Source organism: Crocodylus porosus, unplaced genomic scaffold (genome assembly GCF_001723895.1).
Source record: "Crocodylus porosus isolate Cpor-Errol unplaced genomic scaffold, CroPor_comp1, whole genome shotgun sequence".
Classification (NCBI taxonomy): Eukaryota; Metazoa; Chordata; order Crocodylia; family Crocodylidae; genus Crocodylus; species Crocodylus porosus.
In genome coordinates, this window is record NW_017728918.1 from 89,415,148 (window position 1) to 89,437,499 (window position 22,352).

Genomic DNA, 22,352 nt, shown 5'->3' on the forward strand with positions numbered 1-22,352 from the left:
TCTCTTGCCCCACATACTGGGGGCCTGGGGTCATTGGGTTGGGAGGGGAACTGGGTTGGGAGGGGCACCAGCAGGGCCAGGGAGTGAGGGGCACTGGCAGGGATGGGGAATTGCAAGTCAAGAGTGAGAGGCACTAGCAATTTGCTTTGTGAAAATTGCACAAATGATGAATGCAACTTGGGAGTAATGGAGGGTCATGTATTGATATTGTTGTTAAAGTTTTTTCCTGTTGATGTGGATTTCTGTCTTTAAAATCAAGACTCTTGAGGTGCTTTAAATTTATAGTTTGTAATAAGTATTTTGGGGCCAAAATACTTGCGTGTTTTCTACTTCAACTATTTACTGGGTCAGGACTGGCAAATGGATGTTTACAAATGGGTCCTAGTACAAAAAAGTTTGAGAACCACTGCTCTAAACAGTTCCTGACATCTACATCCTCATGGTCATAGTTCAGAGTTGAGCTGAAGTTTTTATATTATTATACACACTGTCCTGCATACCATGTAATTTTGCTGCTCTCTCATGGTATCTCAGAAAACATCACAGGTATTTTGTTCTTTTATCAGCTAATTTGTATACTATTTTCCGTTTATGAAGTCCTCCAATTTAAAATACTTTCTATTTTCATGTTAACAGCACAACACATCAGCAGCAAGAAGGCATGTTCCATGAAGCCCTTCCCCCAATTCCCTAAATCAGAGGTGTCAAATTTACACCCCATGACAGATCATGACTGCGTGGCTCCTTGCAAGCCAAATCTGGCCTGGGACAGCAGGATCAATCTGGCTGACATGGACAGCAGCGGCAGGGCAGACAACGGCTGCAAGGCAAGTGGGACTGGTGTGATGAAGCCCTTGCTCACTCTCCTGCTGCTGAAGACCATACTCACTGGGGCCCTCCAACTTTACAGTAACCCACTGGTAGTCTAGCAGGCTGGATAAAGTGTCCTTGTGGACTGGACGTGACTTATAGGCCAAATGTTTGACACCTCTGCCTGACATTAAGCTGTTCACTGAAATTATAAACAAAAAGGGGCTTAAGGCAGATACTTACTGGGGACCTACCCTCACATAGAATCTGTTACTATAATCATAGTTGCGTCTCAGTACTATTGTATTAACCTCAAGTGTATACATGCTATTCTGAACAGACATCACCAGATTGCATGACTGCAGGTAACACCACCCTAGCCCTCTAAAAAAAACTCAGTCTTAAACCGTCTGCAAGTCGCTAAACACTGCATGGAATTTCCTGCATTTTGCCCTCTGCAATCGTTGGGCTTCAGACAGTGTAGCCATTGTTGAGCTATCTGAATAGGATGTTGCTTTCTTGATGTTCTAGTTTCTCATAAAATCTTTTCTTGATAATTGTTTTGAGACATTTCATTATACGACCCATTAACTTGATGTGTTGCTAATTACTTTTTTCTTGCACATCCCTTTTACAATTTGAAATTAGGGACTAGTGCTCTTCTTCCATTCACTGGGCAGCTTTCTAATTCGAAGATTAAGCTCAAGTTCATCACCATGGTTTTAGCTAATGCACTGTCCGATTTCACTGGTCTTCCCACATCTCATTGTTCTTACCACTTCCAGGTTTCTACTGTGGACATAGGTCTTGTGAAGTTGTCACCCTCAACTGTTTCTTCCAGTGATCTTTATTGAACAGTTTCTCACAAAACCAAATGTCATTCTTTAATGACTTAGCTGTCTTCTACCAATGCAATTTCATTTTTGTCTTCAACACATTTCATCTTCCAAGCACCCAATGTTACAGCAGAACTGGTTAATCCATAGGTTTGATTTCCCTTCATGTAGTATTTCAAGCACCTGTTGCTTCAGCTTTTACTACCATTCTTTTTGCCCTTCTTTGCCAGCTTACATTCTCCATAGATTTTCATCATTCTTACTTTCTGCTATGGCTTAAACTTGTTTTCTTTTTATTGCATGCTGTACCATGACCCTATCTCCTTGCTGGGAGCTTCCCTCTTTTCCTTTGATCCTAGATTGCTACTGAATTCTATATGGATACACTTCCCAAGTCTTACTGGTGTCATTGTATTCATTTACTCACAGCCATTGCCCAACCTCAGAACCTCTGACTCTCTTCACTGACAAGTTTTCATGCTTTGCCCAGTGGCCTGCTACCTGCCTTTTGTCCCTCCATTAGTTTTTTTCACCCAGAAGTCCATTACAAGCCATCTATATGGATCCTCAGTCTGCTCTCCCAGAATCAATTTACTTGGCTTTTAGATTTCTGTCTGTTATCAGAAAATCAATCTGGGAGAGGCTTGCACAGTATACTGGTACTGTGCTACTAATACAAGGAAATATGTTAAACATGCTGATGTTAAACAACAAAGGAATTTCAAATCTAAGACTGAATCTCCCTCCTTCACAAACAGAAATGGCAGAAAAAGTCCAGAGGTGATAATGAAACAGAAAAGGTAGAAAGTTCAATAAATATTATTGATCTGTGCTCAAGAAAAGTCTGAATGATGCATTCATGGTTTAAGCACGGCTGTCCAATTGGCAGCCTGTGGGCAATTTGCGACCCCGAGGGGTTAAACTGTGGCTCCTGGTCTCCAGAAAATGCTTTTTGTTGCTGCCAGAGTCCCCAGGCTCTCCCACAGTTCTCCAGCTTTTGCTGCCTGTCCTCAGGCCTAGGGTAGGGCAGGGCAGCACAGACTGCAACACTGAGGGAACCCATGGCTAAAGAGATCCATAGACCCCACATGGCATCTATGCTTGTGTGGTCCATCATGAATCACCTACTACACAGCAGGGGTAGGAAGACAGAAGAAGTGGCATGTGGATGGGTAGGTGGGGGTGCTGTTTACTGTCAGTGATCTGAAAGGACACAAAATTATTACTGGCTGACTTTGAAGACTATATAAAAAAAAGTGAGGTTCTAAAATAGCTATACGGGCAGATCAGTTTTCAAGAGTGGAATGAACTACATGTGAAATTGTTTTAACAAAGCTAAATTTGAGGCCAAACATCTATAAAACAAGAGTATAGGTCAAATTCCAAGAATTGGGGATAATATTCTGGAAGAAGTGACTGAAAAGGAGAATGTTTATGATGGACGGTTAACTGAATATGAAGTTTCAAAGTTACTTGGAGACTAAAAAGGCAAGTGGAATCTTGGGTATAAGTAGGAGGATACCGAGAAGCAGAACAAAGGTATTACTTACTCTGTAACTGGCATTACTGAGACCACTATGGGTACAGTACATCCAGTTTTAGTATACCAGTGGCTCCTGCAAGGACAAGCCTAGCTGCCTAGCATCCTGCAGGCACCAAACTGGGGACATAAGACCGATGCCCAGCCTGCTTCCCCACCCCCTACCTCCCTTTCAGCCGCTACTCAGTAGGAGCCTGCCCAGGCACTACAGCAACAGCCTGTTTTTATGTCCTCTTTCTATAAATTTCTTTTATTACTGATGGAAATATTTTTTCATTGGTCTGTATGAGGTGAGCTCAAAGTTTATTGAAGTTTACTGATAAAAATCAAATCCTGCCAAGCTTATCTACAGTTTATGCTATGCAGAAAAGTCAGAATAGACAATTATAAACCTTTAGATAGTAAACATTATAAATCTGACCCATGGCTGGAATACATGGGGGGGATGGGTGCAAGTGTTTCCACTTCACATATCTTTGTTCTAGTTATAGGAAGACTGACCCGAAAGCTAGCAGGAAAACCCTCAACTCCAACATGTTGTAAAGCAGGGCTACCTGCAGCCCCCAGACTCCGACCTGTCTGCTGCTTCCTTTATTGTTCTGGCCACAGCAACACCTGGGAGCTCCTCTAGTTTCTGCTTCCTGCATCTGCCTGAAGGGGCAGCAGTGCAGTGTGGTGGGGGGACTGCATTGCAGCAGCAGTCTGTAGAACCGATGGCTCGTACTACTCCAGCCTGTGGGGTGTGCAGACCCCTCTGGTACAGCCTGTGCAGGCAACAATTCCTGGCTGCCTAGAAGCCAGATGCTCCTGTTATTAAGTAAGGTCTTTTCTCAATTGCCTCCAATGGGCTCAAACTAACAAAATATTCTCAACACTGGCCCCTCATCTACACTTGGAAAAACTGAGTGACCCTCAGAGATAGAGTGGGCAGATTAAATGACATTACCTTAAAATATTCTCTTGACATGCCTACCAGGACAGTGAAGAAAGCCCCATCCCCCACCCCAAGATAGACAATAGCTTGTTAAGAGATCAGCAGTGGGTGGCACAGAACTTCAGCCTAAGAGCAGTCATTCTGACCCAGCCTAAGATTCAAGAAAAATCATAATTTTGGGACAAATTTTGAAACATTTATTTGTAGAAAAGAACAAAGCTTCAGTATACTCACTGCCAAAACAATATTCTGCCTTCTTAGGAGTTAAAAACCACTCTGAACAGAGCTTTTTTCAGGTTTCTCAGCGGTCTGTTGACAGAGCATGCTTTACAGAAGAGGTGTCAAACTCATCTGGCCCTGTGGGCTAGGCGAGTAGTGTAGGGCCAGTCCACGGGCTGGATTGAGTTAACAGACCCCCTCCCCAACCGCAGACGTGTGTGATCTGGTTCCTGCTCCAGTCAGTTCGGGACCTGCGCTGCATGTGGCATGGATCCTAGGCATCAGAATGGGGACTGTGTGTGCTGTAGTCCAGCTTAAGTGGCCATGTTGCACCTGGTGGCCACCCCAGCAGTTCCAGGACTGCATTGCACATGGCATCTGCTCCAACCAGTTTGGGATCTGTGCTGCATGGGGCGCATGCAAGCACTGTGTGCAGTGTGGGTCCTGGATCAGCTGGGCTGGCTCCTGCACAAGACATGCATCCCAGAACAAGCACCACATGTGGCACAGTCTGGCCAGGGCAGCTGTCACATGCAGCTTGGCTGATGTTCTGGTCAAATTACGCTACATGTGGCACTTGTTCCAACCACTCCAGGATCCATGCTCCATGCAGCTGTAATGGTTGCCAGATCAGGTATGCTGGGAAAGAGGAAGGAGGATGCATCAGACACTCCCGCTTTACAGGGACCTTCTTTGGAGAGATTATGAGAATCCATTGCCCAGTTTTGTACACAAAAATACCCCAATACCTTAAAAGAAAGCCATTACAGAAAAAGCATTTAATAAAACCTTGGGAGTAGTGGAAAGACCAAAAGGTCAGGAAATGATTCTAAGTGTATGTCCCTACAGTTCAGGGTCTTAGAGCCATATTTCCTTGCATATACCATGCACCATCCCCCCCGCCCCAAAAAGTAAGCCACCCCTTAAAACTTGGGTGGATGTATGAAGCAGGGAAGCCGATTTTCTGGATGGGAGAGAAGCTCACTGCTTTGACTCCTGTTTCACAGCAGCTGTTGCATTACAGTTCAATCAACTGAAAGAAACAATTGATTTAATGTCTCATTGTTTTTTTACTCCAGAGGTGTTAACTATCATTTCTTCTTTTTTAATGGTCTTGATGTTCCACTATTTGAGCTAACCTTTCTTAGGGAAATTTTGCCATCTGCTAGCTGCTCCCAGTCTCTCTCCTCCTATTTCACAGACTTGGATACTCTTTGGCTTCCATGGTTCAGAAAAGAACCAATCTTCAGAAACAGCCAGGGTTTCACCTTTAGTGAAACAGAAAAGGGAGGGTGAGTTAGCTGAAGATTAGGGTCTATCCCTGCTCTATACTATCATAATCTGGAAACATTTTTCCTTCTTCATTCTGCCTTTCAGAAACAAGGTGCATTTTATTTTAGGGCATGCTGTCTATAATAAAAATGGTATGCCTCCTTCAGATCATGAGTTGCAATGTAGAAAGGGAAGGGATAAGAGGTGAGAGCAACACGTGAAACCAGCACTTCCAGATGTAGTCACTAGTCATTACATCTAATATTGGTCTCTGATCCAGTCTTCAATTATATTAGCTAATACCTGAAGTAAAAGCCCCGGGTTATAAAGTCCACTGAACCCTCTATTACTCCTGAAAGTATCTGAAGACTACTGATGATTTTAGCAGGCTATAAGAAGTGTTCCTCAGCAGAACATAGATGGGATTGGGGGGAGTCCAGTTTCAAACTAGATGACAGGTGTTTTTAATTACTTTCCAAATCTTTTTCTGAAAGGAGAAAGCTCCATGCATCCATGAAGTGAGAGTGCTGGTCTCCAAAAAGGTGGTGGGATTAGTAAGTTGACAAATTCTGATTTGCTGCTCCTGACCTGAACTAAGAGAAAACAGAGATGAAGGATGCTTTGCCATCATCTGAGCCTTGAAAAAATCTCTCTTCTGCTGAGTGAAAGGTGGTTTCTTGTAGTTATTGTCAAGGCCTTGATGTAATAAGACAGCAATGAGGATCAGAAATAAAACTGCCTCTGGTGCCTGAAAAAAAAAAGTCCTTACTCAGAGGGGAAAATGACCAAGATCTTCCAGTAGATTTAAAAGTTCTCCATCTGTCCTGGTACTAAATCTATCTTTTTCAGAGACAGAACAGAATCTTCTGCTCTAGTATTAAGCATGTGAGAAAGAGCTGAAGATCTTAACTAAGTATGTCTGCAGAGAAATGTTACAGATGCACCAACCTTCAGAAACATTTAAATGAAGCTTTGAGTGCATTTTTTGCAACCATCTAAAACAGTAGTTCTTAACCTTTTTAAAATTAAGGCACCTCTTGTTCAATTCAGAGCAGCAGCCAGACAGGGATGAGGCTGAGCCTGCGTTTATATCATACCAAAAGATCTTCTGGTACCCTGGTTGAGAATCAGTTGTCTAAAACTACCATTATTTGAGCATTTTCTAACTTATATTGGGGTCCTCTTGGAACATTTTTGTGAGCAACATTTTTTTCCATAAGTGAAAACGTACAATGATATCAATGCCTGGTAATTTGCTACCAGCAGATTGAAGGAGGCAGAATAAAAATATTCTCCCGATCATTGAGTGAATTTTTTTTTTTTTTTTTTTTTTAACCAATCTAACTTGGATGTGAACTCGGCTGTGGACATTCTTGCCTTTCTCTACCACCGATAGATTTGGAGGAAGATCATGTGGAAACCTGAACTACTTCACAGGATATGATACAGCCTGTTAGCTTGCTCGGAAATTGATTGGCACAAAGAAGGATAAGAACAAACTGATACTGCTCATTGCCAAAGTCTATCTAAAAATGGAAAGGAAACTATTCTTTGAGGTAAAGTTAATACTAAAGATGATTGGCTGAACAGTATCCTCTAAAGCCAAATAACATAATTTTTAAATTTGTAAATAATTTATTCACAAATTCACGAATGGAGCCATTATTACCTCTAGCTCTCTTTCTCTGAACTAAAGCTTGTTGACAGATTGACAAAAAGACTTAGATTTACCATGAAACAGCCAGTTATTAAGATGAAGAATTCCTGAAACACTCCTTTCTGAAAGAACTTTGTTATTTTACCACCATAATTCTGTTGACAAGTGTTGGGCCTGTGGCAAGATAAGACGACCTGGACTTTAAAATGGCATTCTCCAAAGACAGATATAGAACATATCCAAGATGACACTGACAAAATAAGATGGATTAGTTCTAAAAACAGCATTCTCCAAGGAATAAGGAATATAAATAGTGAGAACATGGACCCAAAATGCTTTCATAAAGACAGGTGAGACAAGAGTGTATGCATGCATAATTATCTTAAAATGTTCTGTCACTACAACTAAGTCATTCATTTTAGATTAAAAACTGAACTTCTGGGGAGTTAAAATTTTTTTAAAGAGGAGTCTCTGAATGTTTACGTTACGGAGGATCAAGCCATCTGCACCACAAGCTTTTGGTAAGCAGTGTCCATTGGGGCCAATGCCATTCTTCCCCTCGCTTCACAAAAGGCTCAAAAGGACATTAAAAGGTAGAGAAGCCCAAAACTTTCTTTCAGGTCCTTTAACTCATTCAGAAAATGTTACCCTATTACTTCAAAACAGTGAAAAAGGCCAGTAGAGAATACATATGTAATCTTGGACCCCAGTTACTGGTAAATAATGATTGGTTCTTTCAGTAACTTCTGTATAATTTACATTTATGGGAGCACAGCAGTACTGAACAGCTCCCACCTCATCCTACCTTAGACAATGGACAAAATTGTAGATGTCAGGTCAGGGGTGTATAAGTGACTGCATGCCTCCCTTTTCCAAATGAAGCTCCAATGAGGGAAAACTGTTGGCTGTGTGTAAAGTAGCCAAAACACATTATATGGAGAGATTATGAAGGAATGCTATGCCAGCTGCATAGGCCTAGATTTTTTTAAGTACTGTAAAAACTGCAGGCAGGTAAACACATACAAAGGCATAAAAATTAGAAACAATTTGAATGGTCTGAACAACCAGGGAATTGTGATGCACTAACAACTAGTTTTACCACCACACGCTACGTGAGGTTTGCAGGAACAAGACTACAAATTGCATCACATTCCTGAGACACTGATTTGGAAAGCAAGAATTGCAGATATAATCGGTGTCAGATGCACAATGTTAACCACCATGTCTGAGTGTTTTGTGGCTATTGTTAGACAGTTTTTGGTATCCACACTAGTTCAGGCACCCCCACACTAAATCTACCCTCCCTCCCAGAAAAACCTCCCAAATGAATGAGACTGAAAACACTTATAGGATTGGAAACAATAAGTAATATTCTTTCTGAAGATACTTAACTAGGATTTACTCCACTGGCATAACATGTAACTCAATATAACTGCACTGCTATGTGTACAGTGTACTCAAAGAGTCTGCCAAGACACTGTTTTCCTTGGCATACGAGACAGGACCGATTCAGTGTGGAAACTACTCAGAACAGAAAAACTTCCTAACACAACCAGCTTGATCAAAACATGTTAAAGTCTGTTAACTAGAAGAGTAGAGGTCAAGGTGAGTGTCCAAGTTCATTGCTAGACTAGTACAGCAGGTGGCATGGAAAGGGTGTTTATAATGTCAAAATGGGAGTGGTACATCCATAATCAGCCTTCCATAACCTAGACCAATAATACAAAGGAGTTTTTACAACCAAGTAAAAAAAAAAAATCCTGAAAAACAGTCAGTGATGTGAAAATGAGTATTTCTCAATTTCTCAAAGACCACAGTAAAATAAAATTATGATTACCTACACTGCAACTTTCTGTATGCAGGAAAACAGAACGATGAGATATTTAAATGAAATACTGATAACTCATGTTCACGAGAGAGAGAATACACACACAGAGAGAGTTTCTACTTGTACTGTCATACTTAAAAAAAATCTGATTGAGACATGCTGACCTTGGTATTTCATCTTCTTCCCATCGAAAAAATGTTCTCATGATGGAATTTTCTGGCACCCACTTTTTGTAACATCCAATTATACTTGATGCATTACCTAAGAACAGAAAAATAATGAAATTACTTAGTTTATCAATTCTTTCATGTTTTAGTTGACTATTTTTCTCATTAAAAGATTATTTTGTACTATTAGGCCAAATGTTTTGAAAGAAGTGTGATGTGTGACATGCTTCTAAAAGTAACTACACAACTCTAGGCTACAGCTAACTTTCTATACACTATGCACAATTTTATGTGGGCATTAAAAAAAGAAAACTAATATTGTTAAAGTATGTTGTGAATACTCAGTTGCTGTGTTAGTTATGTATTTTCCTACACTCTTTTTTTTCTTTTTAAGTCAGCTTCAAGGGAAATTATTTGTCATCTCTGAACTAAACTCAAATCTCAAAGGATTCCCAAATGTCTGGGGCCTCAGCTCAGATCCCAATAGAATTTACATACAAAATAAACACTCAAAACATTACTTAGCGTTTTTCTTCTTCTTTATTCCCTGAACTGAAAGAGAATACAATGTATTCCAGATGCAGTAGCAGCAGAAGTGGAAACCCACAGGGAAAGCAGCTGCTGTCTGACCTGCGGATAAAAGACTGTAAGTTTGCTCAGAGATCTTGGTTTAAGAAAGTGCTCCAGGGTCATGCTGGGTAAGTCCCCTCTGAAGATTTACTACCTCCCCTGTGGTTTCCTTCTGGACCATAACTCTCCACAGGAAGGGAAGATGAAGTGCACACAGGAAGTACAAAAGAAGAAAAGAGCCTGGCAACAGCAAAAATACATTCTAAAGATTAGTCAGGTTTCCTACCCTTATAGTTAAGATGAATTAGAACTTTGGATCCTCTCAACATCTATAAGCTCGTGTCACAAGTCACTGTGATTTTTTTTTGCATTTAATATTTACCTTGCAACAAGAAACACCAAAATCAAAATCTTTCCTATATTATCAAAGATATATTAATTACCCAAGAGGTTTAAAAAAAAAAAGTCAGATCCTTGGGCATTAAGATGAATGTGAATACTTATTTTATTCTCTTTAAAACTAAATCCACGTTCATGCCTCCCCACCGTGAAACACTGCTCCAGTCATGTGTGTTTTCATGCACACAAATTTGTTTGTGGAGATTTGACATTCAAACTAATGGTCTTCTCCCCATTCCTGGACTGAACACTGCTGTTTTGAGGGGCTCCAAAAGCACCTGGCCAGGCAAAAGATCTTCAGTGGGTTCATAGTAGGAGGCTCAGATGGACAATGCAGCAGTAGGAAAGAGGAAACAGGTATTCCTGCTTCTTCCTATATAGGCAGGCAGGGGCTGAGGACACAGTATTCTCAATATCATATACCTACCTTTTACAGTTTCTAAAATTCCACCTACTTCTTACACAGCAGTGGCTTGTCTTTGGAAATAGTCTATATTGTTTTATCATGCATACTTGGAAAGAGAACTAATATTATCACTCCCTTCCAGGAGAACCTTTTCAACATAGTCTCCCAGGGAAGAAAGAGGTATATGCTGCATTTGATTAACCTCACATTCCTCTCCTGTCCTAACCCCATTCAAGAAAGGATCTCTGACATTTAACAGTGGAAGAGTAGTACAGGAGAAACAAGACAAGACACAGCCTTTTCACTGTCCCCTTCAATGGATTCATTAAAAAGGGAAACTCGGTAGACAAAAGAGGCACTGACCCTGTCTGCAGCAAGGGACAAAAAAAATAAGGTCCCAGATGAATGGTTTCCACAGCTAATGACAACCAGCAAACTTTCCTAGGTCACCTACAAGCTAAACAAAGCACTTGAAAAGTTGCTTTCTTCACTATCTTTCCCACATCCAGATAGGCATGTCTCCGGCAATGAAGAGAGAAAAAAACAAAATATTCTCTACAACCTGTGCTTCTACCTCTGAGAGACTTGGAAAAGTTACAGGTGCCTCTGATCCTGCTTCTTGCCAAACCCCTTCCCTTTGAAGAGCCCCTCTTCTCAACTTGGTTTCTCTCTTCCCACTGCTCCATTCATAAGAACAGCAGCAAGGATATGGGCTTATTGATGAGAATGGAAAATTTCCCAAAGCTCTCTCAATATTTTTTTTAAAAAGATGAGTAACTGAGACTTCACAATTGATTTTTTGTGCAAGTGCTTGCATGTGTATAGAAAGAAAAAAAGGAAAAAGAAAAAAGTTAAAGACATACTATTATGGAAATAACTTGTAACTACGCATTTTAATTCTTGTTTTGTTGCTATACATATTTATTTATATTAATTTCATTTTTGTTTAAGTAGCCTAATGAATGATGGTTGTTATTTTTCTAAATGGGAACAGTATCTCAGCCATTTTATTTCTCCTACTTCCCCATTCACATCACAACACTAAAAAGGCACTCAAATTCACAGCGTGGACTAATTACTTGTGAAATATGATGTTACAATTAGATATTACGCAGAAGTATTACATGCCAAACTGATTTTTCCAGTGGAAATCAAATATGCCTTCCTTGCTCACATTTTGTGTTTCGAATTTCAGGTTGCAGCAAACAGTAGTATACTTAGATAGGGGTACAGGTCGTAGTCATGTGGATCTAAGGACATAGGCAGACAAGCTTCTTTGGGTAAGTCTGGTATTTCTTGTTAAATTAACTCAAATGGTTGGAAAAATGCTTCTTTACGAAATGTATTTATAACCAAAAGTTTGCAAAGAAGAGTTTTTCCAACTATTTGAGTTTGTTTAATAAAAGATATCAGATTTACCCAAAGAACCTTGTCTGCCTACTATAATGAGAAACATTTTTAAATTAAAAAGTTGTTTGTCAGTGAATTTAGATAAACTAGCTATAAACTTCATGAATGTGACACTACAGTAAAGAATGACTTTTGACTGAGCAGAAGTGGCAGATCAAATGCTGAAACATTTAACTTAATGAAATTAATCAACCATCCTCTGACAAATTCCTCAACTAAGGATCACTGTGATACAAGCTGAAGATGAAAAGATTTATTTTACAACTTCTGGCCAGAGACCAGGTATATAAAACTCTAGTGACTTAATAATTAAACTGCAAGCAAAGGTAACATACCTATTTGCAGGCCAGATTGGGGTGTTGGGGATGTGGGAATGCAGTGGTACAGTTGCACTTCCCTTTGATTCCTGCTCCACCCAAACTTTAAAACCAACTGCCTGGGAGGGGCAGTGGCATTTCTATTCAGGCAATGCTAAGAGAGACTCAACTGACTTCATGGCTCATTATACTCTACCTGATTCCTGCTAAGGTCGCTTCATTCCATAAGTGTTAACCATACTCTCTCATTTGTAATGGTTTTGTAGTTCCACTATTTAAAACTATACTTTCTTCAATTTTGCTGTCCAATAGCCATTCCTGGTAATGTATCTCTTCTATTTTATAGCCTACAGGCTACTTTTAGCTCTAGCTGAAAACTTTAACTCAGGTGCAGTAATCATAACTCAGGTGTGGAAATGACTGACAGCGAAGTATTGGAAGCACTGTGAAAACACTCCAGACAACTAGATTTTGTTTTACAAATTTGACTATAAGGACTATAGGACTAAAGACACTATCTTTTGACTACAACGACCATTTTGGCCTACTTTCTTGTGCTTTTTAAACTTTATATATAACCTAGCAAATTAGTGAACATTCTGATGCTTTTATTTATTTTTGCTTTGATCTTTAACTGAATAATACAGTGTTAGGCTACCAGCATAATCAGTAAAGCTTTTAGCTCCTCTTGCTGGGGTCATCTGAACCCAGTCTTTCCTGCCCAAGTGCAGGGGGCCTGGACTCGCTGATCTGTAAGGTCCCTTCCAAGTCCTAATAACTATGAAACTGGAGAAAAATATGTATCATGTTCTACGTGATAAATGTAACAAATTATCTGCATCCCCTTTTGAAAAGCCTAGATTCACCCATGTCTGTTTGGACATTTATGTAACAGATTACACATTTTAAGTGTCCATTTCCTCTTCTGCTCTTCTCCTTGAGCTCTGGACATGCATAAGAATAAGCGCAACAAGCATGAGCCAAAGGAAGACTCTGATAGAGAAGGCAAAAATATTAAAGTAATAGATGCATGGCACAATTAAGTCAATCTAAACTATGGCAAAATCTGACATCTAAAAGGTGTGTACAGAAGTTTTTTTCCCCTGCTATTTAAAGCGCTTTACTGCCGTGACTTAACAGAAGTGCACAACTTTACAGCACTTTAAAAATAGGTACAACACTTTAAATTAACCCTTGTTAAATTGAGGTATTAAAATTTGAAACACTGTATTTTACAGCATTTCAGCAACATACAGTGCTTTAAATGACTTCTGTATGCTGGTTAATGGTGTGCTGTTTGAAAATGGTGGTTCAAACCTACAGAACAAATTCTTTGGTTTTGAGAAATAAACACCTTACTTTTTCTCCTTGCCTTTCTGAATTTGACAGCAGCCAGGTTTATTAAATTCATTCCATACAGGTTGTAGTCTATAAAGAGTTGAAGGAGGTAGGGAATATGGGCTTCATGAGGCTGGTAAGATTTATTCATTATGGCTCCACCTTGCAGCAGCTCACATACTCTAAAATTAAAACAAATTAGACTATATTGAAAAGTAATTTGCTTTATCAATTCCAATACATACATTTAAAAGTTTTCCATTTCATTTTGGCAACAACATTAAAGCTACCAACTTCTTACTAATTTTTGATTTAACAGATTTTCTTAATGAAATTGGTCCGTTATAACAACAACAACCAAACACCCAGCATCTGAAAGCAAGCACAAAGTTATAAGCTTACAGTTATAAAAATAATGCTACAGAACTAATATACCACAAAGCAGCAGTCCTAGCGTCTGACCTAAGAGCCACAGGGAAATCTGATTTCAGTGGCTTTATGGACCTGGAGGTTTCTAAAGAAATGCAGCAAAGCTGCTCCAATGTTTTTTATGAAACAGCAGCAGGCACTCATCCTGTTTGCAGCAAGGGGCAAATACTCCAGCACATGAATCAAGTCTGCTGGAGTGTGGTAATTACTGTGCTCCAGCATCATGTGTATCAGCATCCCTGCACTAAAGAATGGCAGCAGGGGGGCTTGGCTCTTGGAGCTGCTCTACTTAATACCCCCAACACACACACACACACACACACACACACACCACTGAAGCATATCTGTAAACATTCTGTGTCCTTGAAAGTCTCCCCCGTTTCCTTTGCCATTTTAAAAACATGTAGATTCTTTTTTAATCTGTTACATACAAACAACGATTTTTAATAAAGCAACCATTGCGAAGCATGATATACCTGCATACAAACTGATCTTTAACTATCTGCATATTAAAAGTACCATACATTTATCTGAATAATAATAAGTATGTGCTTAACTTATCCAAATGCAAGAATTACATCTATTCAAATGTGTTGGGTACATTTATTAAGACTACAAAAAACAATAAAATGTTATTTCCAGAAACCAAAACTGGGACATTAATGGAAGGAACTATGGCAAAATAATAGTACAATTCAAATATGAATAAACAAAAATTGCAATGCACATTCCCGTAGCAGATATAACAGTTATACAACACCTGCAGAAACCTTGCAAAATTCTATTAGACTATTTGCACCATGTAAATACTGGTTGGATAATTTTCTGATCATAATTAAAGCTTTTGCAAAAGTAATATAATTATATAAATGCTACATACACCCAAGGGCTTTTAGTTACTCAGGTATAAACACAGAATTTGCAGATTTGTACAGTTAATCTCACCTTGATATTAGATTAAGAATTCATGTCAAGTTACCTGATTTTTCAAAAACATTTTAAATTCAGTTATCAATATGAAAGTTTGTAACATCTTAAATGCATCACATAATATCTGAAAGATTACTAACACTCATTCCCATTTTAAAAATTCATTGATTTAAGAGTTACAGCCTCAGTGATTTTACCCTGTTTTTAAACTGCAGACTACTAACCACAGCCATATTTCAGGTCCCTTACATTAAGCTATTCCTTAAGTAAGACTATGGAGACGTATTTTGTTACAAGGGATCAAAATTAGTACCACTGTTTTAGTTTAAAATTACTTCCTAAGAAGGCATGGAATGTGTTCATACAGCAGAGGGAGAATTACAGAGGGATTTATTTTACCTTTTCACCATTGCAGGATCATAGAGATAGATCTTCATAAACCGTCTCTCTTTTTCATGATAACCATAAAAAGGCCTATGGCAGTAAAACAAAACAAAACAAAACAAAACACCAAAACAAATATTAAGCTGTTAGAATTGCTGAAGGGATTTAGCATTTGAGCAAACTTAACACTTGTTAAAAATTCAGAAATTGCCATTAAGGATAAACACACAGGATAACTAAAATACATATCCTGCCACCCTAAAAACCATTTTATTCCAAATGCACTGTTTAACATGAAATTCCCATGAATATAGCCTCATTTTGCATAATCCCAACTTCAACCTAAAATATATTTTTGTTAGGTAGTAGCAAGGTATTTTGCTTGGCATATGCACCTTGGGGTGTGCAACTGGGAGCCACAACGGGCCTGATCCTTGTGCCAATGCAGCCCAGGTTCTATGGGCTGTAGCCTGGACCGACTGTGGCAGGCAGCTGGGAGGCTACAAGCAGCTGTGCTTTTGAGCCCAGCTTGGTGGTGGTGGTGGGTGCATGCACACCTCAGAGCCGACAGCGGGAAAGGGGCTGGGGCTGCGGTGCCAGAGCAAGGATCAGGCCCCTCACAGCTCCCTTGCTGTCTGCCCTTTGCACACCAACATCTTACAAGTTGAGGTTGCGGGCGTTTTTGGCACTCTGCCCAAAAATGCTGCTGACCCCGGTCTAATGCACATAAAATGCATGCTATAGGCTTAGTTGTGAGCATATTGATGTTTTGTGACTTGCATAAAAAAGTATATATTTACATATATTACTATATTGCAACTGTATAGTTATGTTAAAGTCTCTGAGATGGACACAAGAAACAAAGCACTAGCCTTTGGAATGTAGTGAGCATATGCAAACACGAAGTCTGCAGTGTATGCTAGCTTGTGAAGCATGTTTGATTGAGAAAGAATTTAATTTATGGGGTAGTGAGCACCATCCAGTGTATAGGAAGCTAGATGAAGACAAGGAATCTTTTTAGCAACAAAACTTTTCCCAGAGTGTTAAATCTTGTCAAATTGGCATATCCGAAGGACTACAAAGGAACTGATTTAAATTGGTTCTCAAGGACCCGACAAACAAGGCCTCTCCAGAGTTCCAACTTTTACCCTAGACTGTGGTGCTCAACCCCGGGCCAAGGAAGCCACAGCATCCAGCCTGCAGGACTCGCCACAGATTGGGAATAGCAGCAGGGAACAGTGTCAACCAATACTGTCACCCCTCCCCGCTCCCAAATTCTCAAGCCCTGCATGGCCAGATCAGGGCCCAATCACACCCTCTTCCCCCCATGCAGCCAGACAGGAGCTGGGGTGCCCTCCAACCCATTCTGTGGGCCTAAATCAGGCTCTGCCAGACCTGTCCCACATGCTAGATTGGGTCTATCAGCTGGATCCAACCCACAGAGGGACTGAACACTGCCCATCTGGCCTGCATGGCCAAAAAAGATTGAGTACCGCTGTCCTAGACTGTAAGGGTTAGATTTTCAAACCCTGATATTGGGAACAGACTTGGAAAGAAACAAATTTCTTACCTCTGCATTCAGTCACCCCAGTAAGAAGGCAGAGAAAGAAAAGCTTCATAAAGGAGACACGTATCTTTGTCCTTTTATCTTGTCCATGTCCCATCTCTTCTGCTATGATAATCTATTCATTTTATGCTGTTCAAATTCATTTCCACTTGGGTCATCTGAACAATCCTCTTTAATTTAAGGATTGTTTTGGCAACGAGGTGCATTCAGCAGGGTTCATTTGGTTAACTGGCCATTAACCAACTGACTCTCTCTTTCAGGCAGCCACTATAGTACACTCCCTTCCAGAATCTTGAATGTTCAGTTTTGTAACTGCAGTTCAGCAAGAGCAGTTCTTAGTACAAATAAAAAACTATGGCTGCAAATTGTTGTTGCCCTTGTGCCACCATAAAAAAAATTATGGCAGCACAAAACCTAAGGAAACAGACATTCCTGACCCTTGTCATGCCCCATATATGGTGGTACAATGATTCCTAGTAAACAGTTTGTGCTACCTTTTTGGAACAGATGTCTGTTCATTTATGACGCAAGAGCACAGGCAGCCCTGGGACTGACTGCACTTTGCAGCTGCTCTGGGCAGGTGTTCCTAGTGTTTCAGGGGCCTGATCCTAGATGCCCTGGGTACCTGGCCCTGATCCAGGGGTACCTCAGGGAATCCTACGAGTTCCTGCTCCATGCCTGCAAGATGAGTACCTTGAGTACTCCCCTGCAGGGGTTCCAGGGTGTGTTTCATGCTGCAGGGCAAGCATATTCCTTTGCTCTGCAAAACAAAAAGCGTGCCTTTGGACGCTCTGCAGCGGAATATCTGGGACACACATCTATAAGCATAGACCAGGATATACATGGGGTTCACTTGCTCTTCAGTGTGAAATGTATGCCCTGGGATTCCCAGCAGGGGAATTACTGGGGCACACAGCTGCAAGCACAGAACAAGGAATGTATGGGATTCCATAGGAACAGTGGCCCACAGGATTGGGCCCTGAAGCCCTGGGAGCAACAGAGGCCAAATCCTATTGGACAATGGCCCCAAGAGACCTCTCTCTCTGCCAAATCAATTGCATCAGCTGTACCAGAACATATCCTGGCACAGATGATGATCCCACCACAAAAATGACATTTGTTTGTAGCCTATTTAAATTCAGTATCTAAAATTAGAGGAAATTTTTGACCATCTGTTCCTCAGTCCCTTGCATATAAAATACAGATAACACTACTACATCTCAAAAGGGTGCTGGAAAACATTACTGTTTGAGAAGCACTCTAGTATTATAGGTATGGACAAAACTGCTATAAAATGGGAGGTAGAGCTGCTGCATGGAGCACATGTCAGTTGTAATAATCTGTTACACTGGCACAATTTGGTAACTATGGAAGTTAGTTAACTAATTCTCACTTGTACCCAGAAAGAAAAAACAGTAGTTTTGCTACACTTCCTACACTGGTAGCAACTTCAAAGGACACAACTGTTACATTTGTCTGTACCCTGTACATGCCATAAGAAAGTTTGTAAGAGCAACAAATCTGTATTGCAAGCAGGGTGTGAACAGGATACAGAAAGCAACAAATAATATATTACTAATTGAACAAAAGTATCTAAAAACATCGACATACTCCGCAAATCAGTGAGAAATTAGTCATTAATGAAATGATCACAATATCATAATGCATACGTACAAGATGGCAGGAAAGTCTAAACTTTGCGTGATGGTAGCCTGGTGGGATTTCCAACTGGGGAGAGACTTCCTAAGTTTCTGCAGGAGCCTAGATCATAGATAAGGACCTACTCAAATTGCAGCTGAGGGGAGAGGGAGAAGAGAATAAGGGAGCCAGCGACATGAAGGGGAGGAGATGAAGTATGAAGATGTTGGGTTCTGCCTCCTCCCTCTGCCACTGACTAGCCAAAAGGGCTGCCTTTTGTGCAGCTCTGCACCTCTCCACCAAACAGCAAGGAGGGGTGGGGCCACCAGGGCTCCTTGGCCAATCAGCAAGGGGGGCGGGATTTCTCACGACAAAAATGGTACTAAAAGCAACCTCTAATTTTTTTTTTTTGCCTCAGCAATCTTTAAGTAGATCCCTAACTACAGAATACCCGGGCTGGGGCTCTTCACACCATGCAAATAAACGGAAGGAGCCTCTTTCCATGAGTGACAATGGTAGAAGCCTTAAGAGGCTTTAGAAAATGCTAGGCAGCAGGATGTAGGTTTAAAAAAAAAAAACACCTACAACACTTGAAAGTAGCAAGGGATTGAAGAAAATATGGAAAAAGCCTCATTTTTATTTCTTTTGATATTAAAATGAGTTATTTTAATAAACTAGATTCCAAACAAGGTTGCTATTAGATCCATACACGCATGTGTATGCCTATGTATGGGAAAGTACTGGCAAGTTCAATGAGACAGTAGACTCACCTGATGCCAAGCCAGTTAAACCATCCCTTTTTATTTATAAAACAATTAAACATAACAGTCTAGGTAATACTTACATTCCAGACACTAACGATACTTTGAAAACATGCTGAACAGTAGAAGATGGATTGCCTAAAGCCACATTAAGTGCTCTGTCAATGCTGAATGCCACTTGACAAAGATAGTGTTCTGACTGCTGTCCGTATCCATCATATGGTACATAGAGGTAAGGAAAGATACCGTGTATGTGAAGACAAGTCTTCTGACCTAGAAAGAAAAAAAGGAGTCAAACTTAGCAGCTTTTTCAAATAAGCTGCACAAGGTAAAAATATTCTGCAGAGTATATTCACATTGGTTGGTTTACAACACAAATCACTTCAGTTACTATTAGAATGAAAGCTAAAATGCAGTATAAATCTTTAGCCAGACAGCTACTACCTATTTAATAACTGAGAAATGAAGTATCTGATAATCAATAATAATAAACAAAGCTTACCAAATAAAGAATTTCCCCATAACCTTTCACTTAACTACCAGTTGGGAGCTCTGCCCTGCAGCACAGCTGACTGAAATAATGTTTTTCATATTAAAAGATTCTTATTAGAAGAATGCAAGAAATCATTTTTTGAGGAATTATTTTTGAGGAAGGCATCTGGAAATTGTTTATAAAAAATTTTCTGCATTGAATATTTGCCTCTGTTTTATTTTCCCCCTCCTCAGGCTACTAGGATAGTCTAACCCAGTGGCGCTCAACCCTCTGGCCCTGTACGCTGGCTGAGTGGCACAGAGCCAGTCTGGACCCCACATGGGGTTGGTGCACAGGACTGATCCACAGGTACAGTTTAGTGTGCAGCTGAGTGCTCTGGAAGCTGCAACAATTAATGCTGTCAACCACACTGTCACTACCAAATTTCCAAACCTATGGGGAGACCCACAGGCCGCACAAACCAGATTCAGCTTGGGGGTCACACGTTGAAAACCACTGATCTAATGCATACAACATTTGAAGCAAGGGGGCATAAACACACAATAAGGCTATGGGCACATGAACCAGGTACTGCAGGTTACAGATTTGTAAGACGCAGAGTACTCCACATGCATGCCGATGATGATACATGGTACTACCTTGCCATAAAGGTCTATAGGATAACAGCATGCATACTAACTTCAAAGCAACTTACATACTGCAAATCCCCATCCTCATTTACCTTTGTGAGCCCAAGCTCTGATAGAAAAATCCTATGTGTATTTTACAATAACTCATTTAAAGAAACCCAGTCATAGTGCTGCCTGTGACATTAGTATGCTTATTTCCACAGGTATTTCCCTATACATGAAAAATCCACCAACAACACCATTCATTTAAATACTTCAGATGTGTATTCTGAAAATTAACATCTTAAGCTCAAAATAAATTACTAAATTCATGCAATTGATCTTTAAAGTAGTTTTTGAAAAAAATAGAAAGAAATGTTGAGTCTGAAAAGACAGAATATTGCTATTTGAGGATCTGATTTTGAAGATATGAAACAGGTTTGATGTCTCCCCGGTAAGATCTGGAAAAATTAAGTTTGTGCGTGCGTCTCAAATCCAGCTTTTAAATCTCAGAATTCTCACATTTCTCCCCACACAGAATATAAGCTAAAAGCAAGTAAACAAATGGTCCTCTACGCTTTTGATAAAGACACCTACTTTTTATCTAATGTATCTGAATTAGTTCCGGTCAGAAGGCAACAGAGTAATTTATTTATATTGGTGCCAATTTTAAACCAAAAACACAAAGATCCAATTTATTCTTTGGGTTTTAAATCTGACATAACATTGCTTTATCTAGAATGAAAATGAGGTATATAAAAAAAAATCAACTATTTATATTACTTTTAATTTGAATGTAACCTTAAACTAAAATGAACTCTTTTTGATGCGTTACATAATTGTATATTACAGATAGAAAACAAGATGTTAAATAGTCAGAGTAAGAACATCATGCCTAGGAATTTGAGAATTCAAAAGAGGAGAAGTAAGATTTGCATTTGGGAAAATCCACACTTCAGAAGGTACAGTGCAGATAAAGGACCCTTGTTAATAGAAACCTGGGTATGCTGATACTGGATGGTTCTACTTTTTCTAACAGGCTGTCATATCCTATTCCAAAAAGATCCCTGTAAAGTAACCACTGACAGGAGACATTACTTCTACAGTATTTTTCTTAAGTATGTTGCACCATGCAACTCAAGTCTTTAGTTTTTATATTTGAAAAGTGAAAGAAATTCAAGACACTGTGTTGCATAGGTATAGGACGACAGCGATTTAAGATTCATTCTCCACTATAATACGCCACGTGACTACCAGAGATCGAGAGAATTACAAATTCTGATGCTATAGAAGCATCTGTATTTTAACCGCACAACTTGCTACAAATTTATTTCTAATTGAACAAGGGATGATTGATTTTACTCAATAAATGGCACATCTTTCTGGTCTGCTTCATTCCTTCTCCAAAACAAATCAAATACGACTTCTACCAGTGAAGATAAAAACTCTTCGCTATTATAATCAGGGGTAGGCAATTATTTTGGGCAGAGGGCCACTTACTGAGTTTTAGCAAGCTCTCAAAGGCTGCATGGGTAGCCCTGCCCCTTTACAGGTGCCCCACCCCCTGGTCACCATCTTGGGACTGGAAGTCCCACCCACTAACCCCTGACCTTTGTCACCAGGAGTCCCTCCCCTTGCTCCCTGAAGTACTTCTTTTGGCAAGGGGTTTTGCCATCTCAGAACCAGAAAAATACCAAATTATATTCTAAAAATCAAACCTCTACAACATTCATTAATTTGATTTCAAAAAATATTTTTGTCCTGATTTGCATGCGTTTGTGTAGTGTACACAGAGATGACTGCACAATAGCTTAAAATGAAGTCTTATGCTTGTATATT

At 39.9% G+C, this 22,352-nt stretch overlaps 1 protein-coding gene across 1 annotated transcript in view; it reads right to left on the minus strand.

The window, feature by feature from the left end:
- Window positions 1-22,352, minus strand: part of REV3L (REV3 like, DNA directed polymerase zeta catalytic subunit) — a 209,484-nt gene that overhangs the window by 101,045 nt on the left and 86,087 nt on the right. Inside the window, exons 2-5 of the mRNA XM_019537923.1 lie at window positions 19,496-19,685; window positions 15,462-15,536; window positions 13,725-13,885; window positions 9,261-9,357 (exon numbers count right to left, since the gene is read on the minus strand). Of these exons, the coding sequence (XP_019393468.1) occupies window positions 9,261-9,357; window positions 13,725-13,885; window positions 15,462-15,536; window positions 19,496-19,685 (523 nt within the window). The remainder of the gene's footprint in view (window positions 1-9,260; window positions 9,358-13,724; window positions 13,886-15,461; window positions 15,537-19,495; window positions 19,686-22,352) is intronic.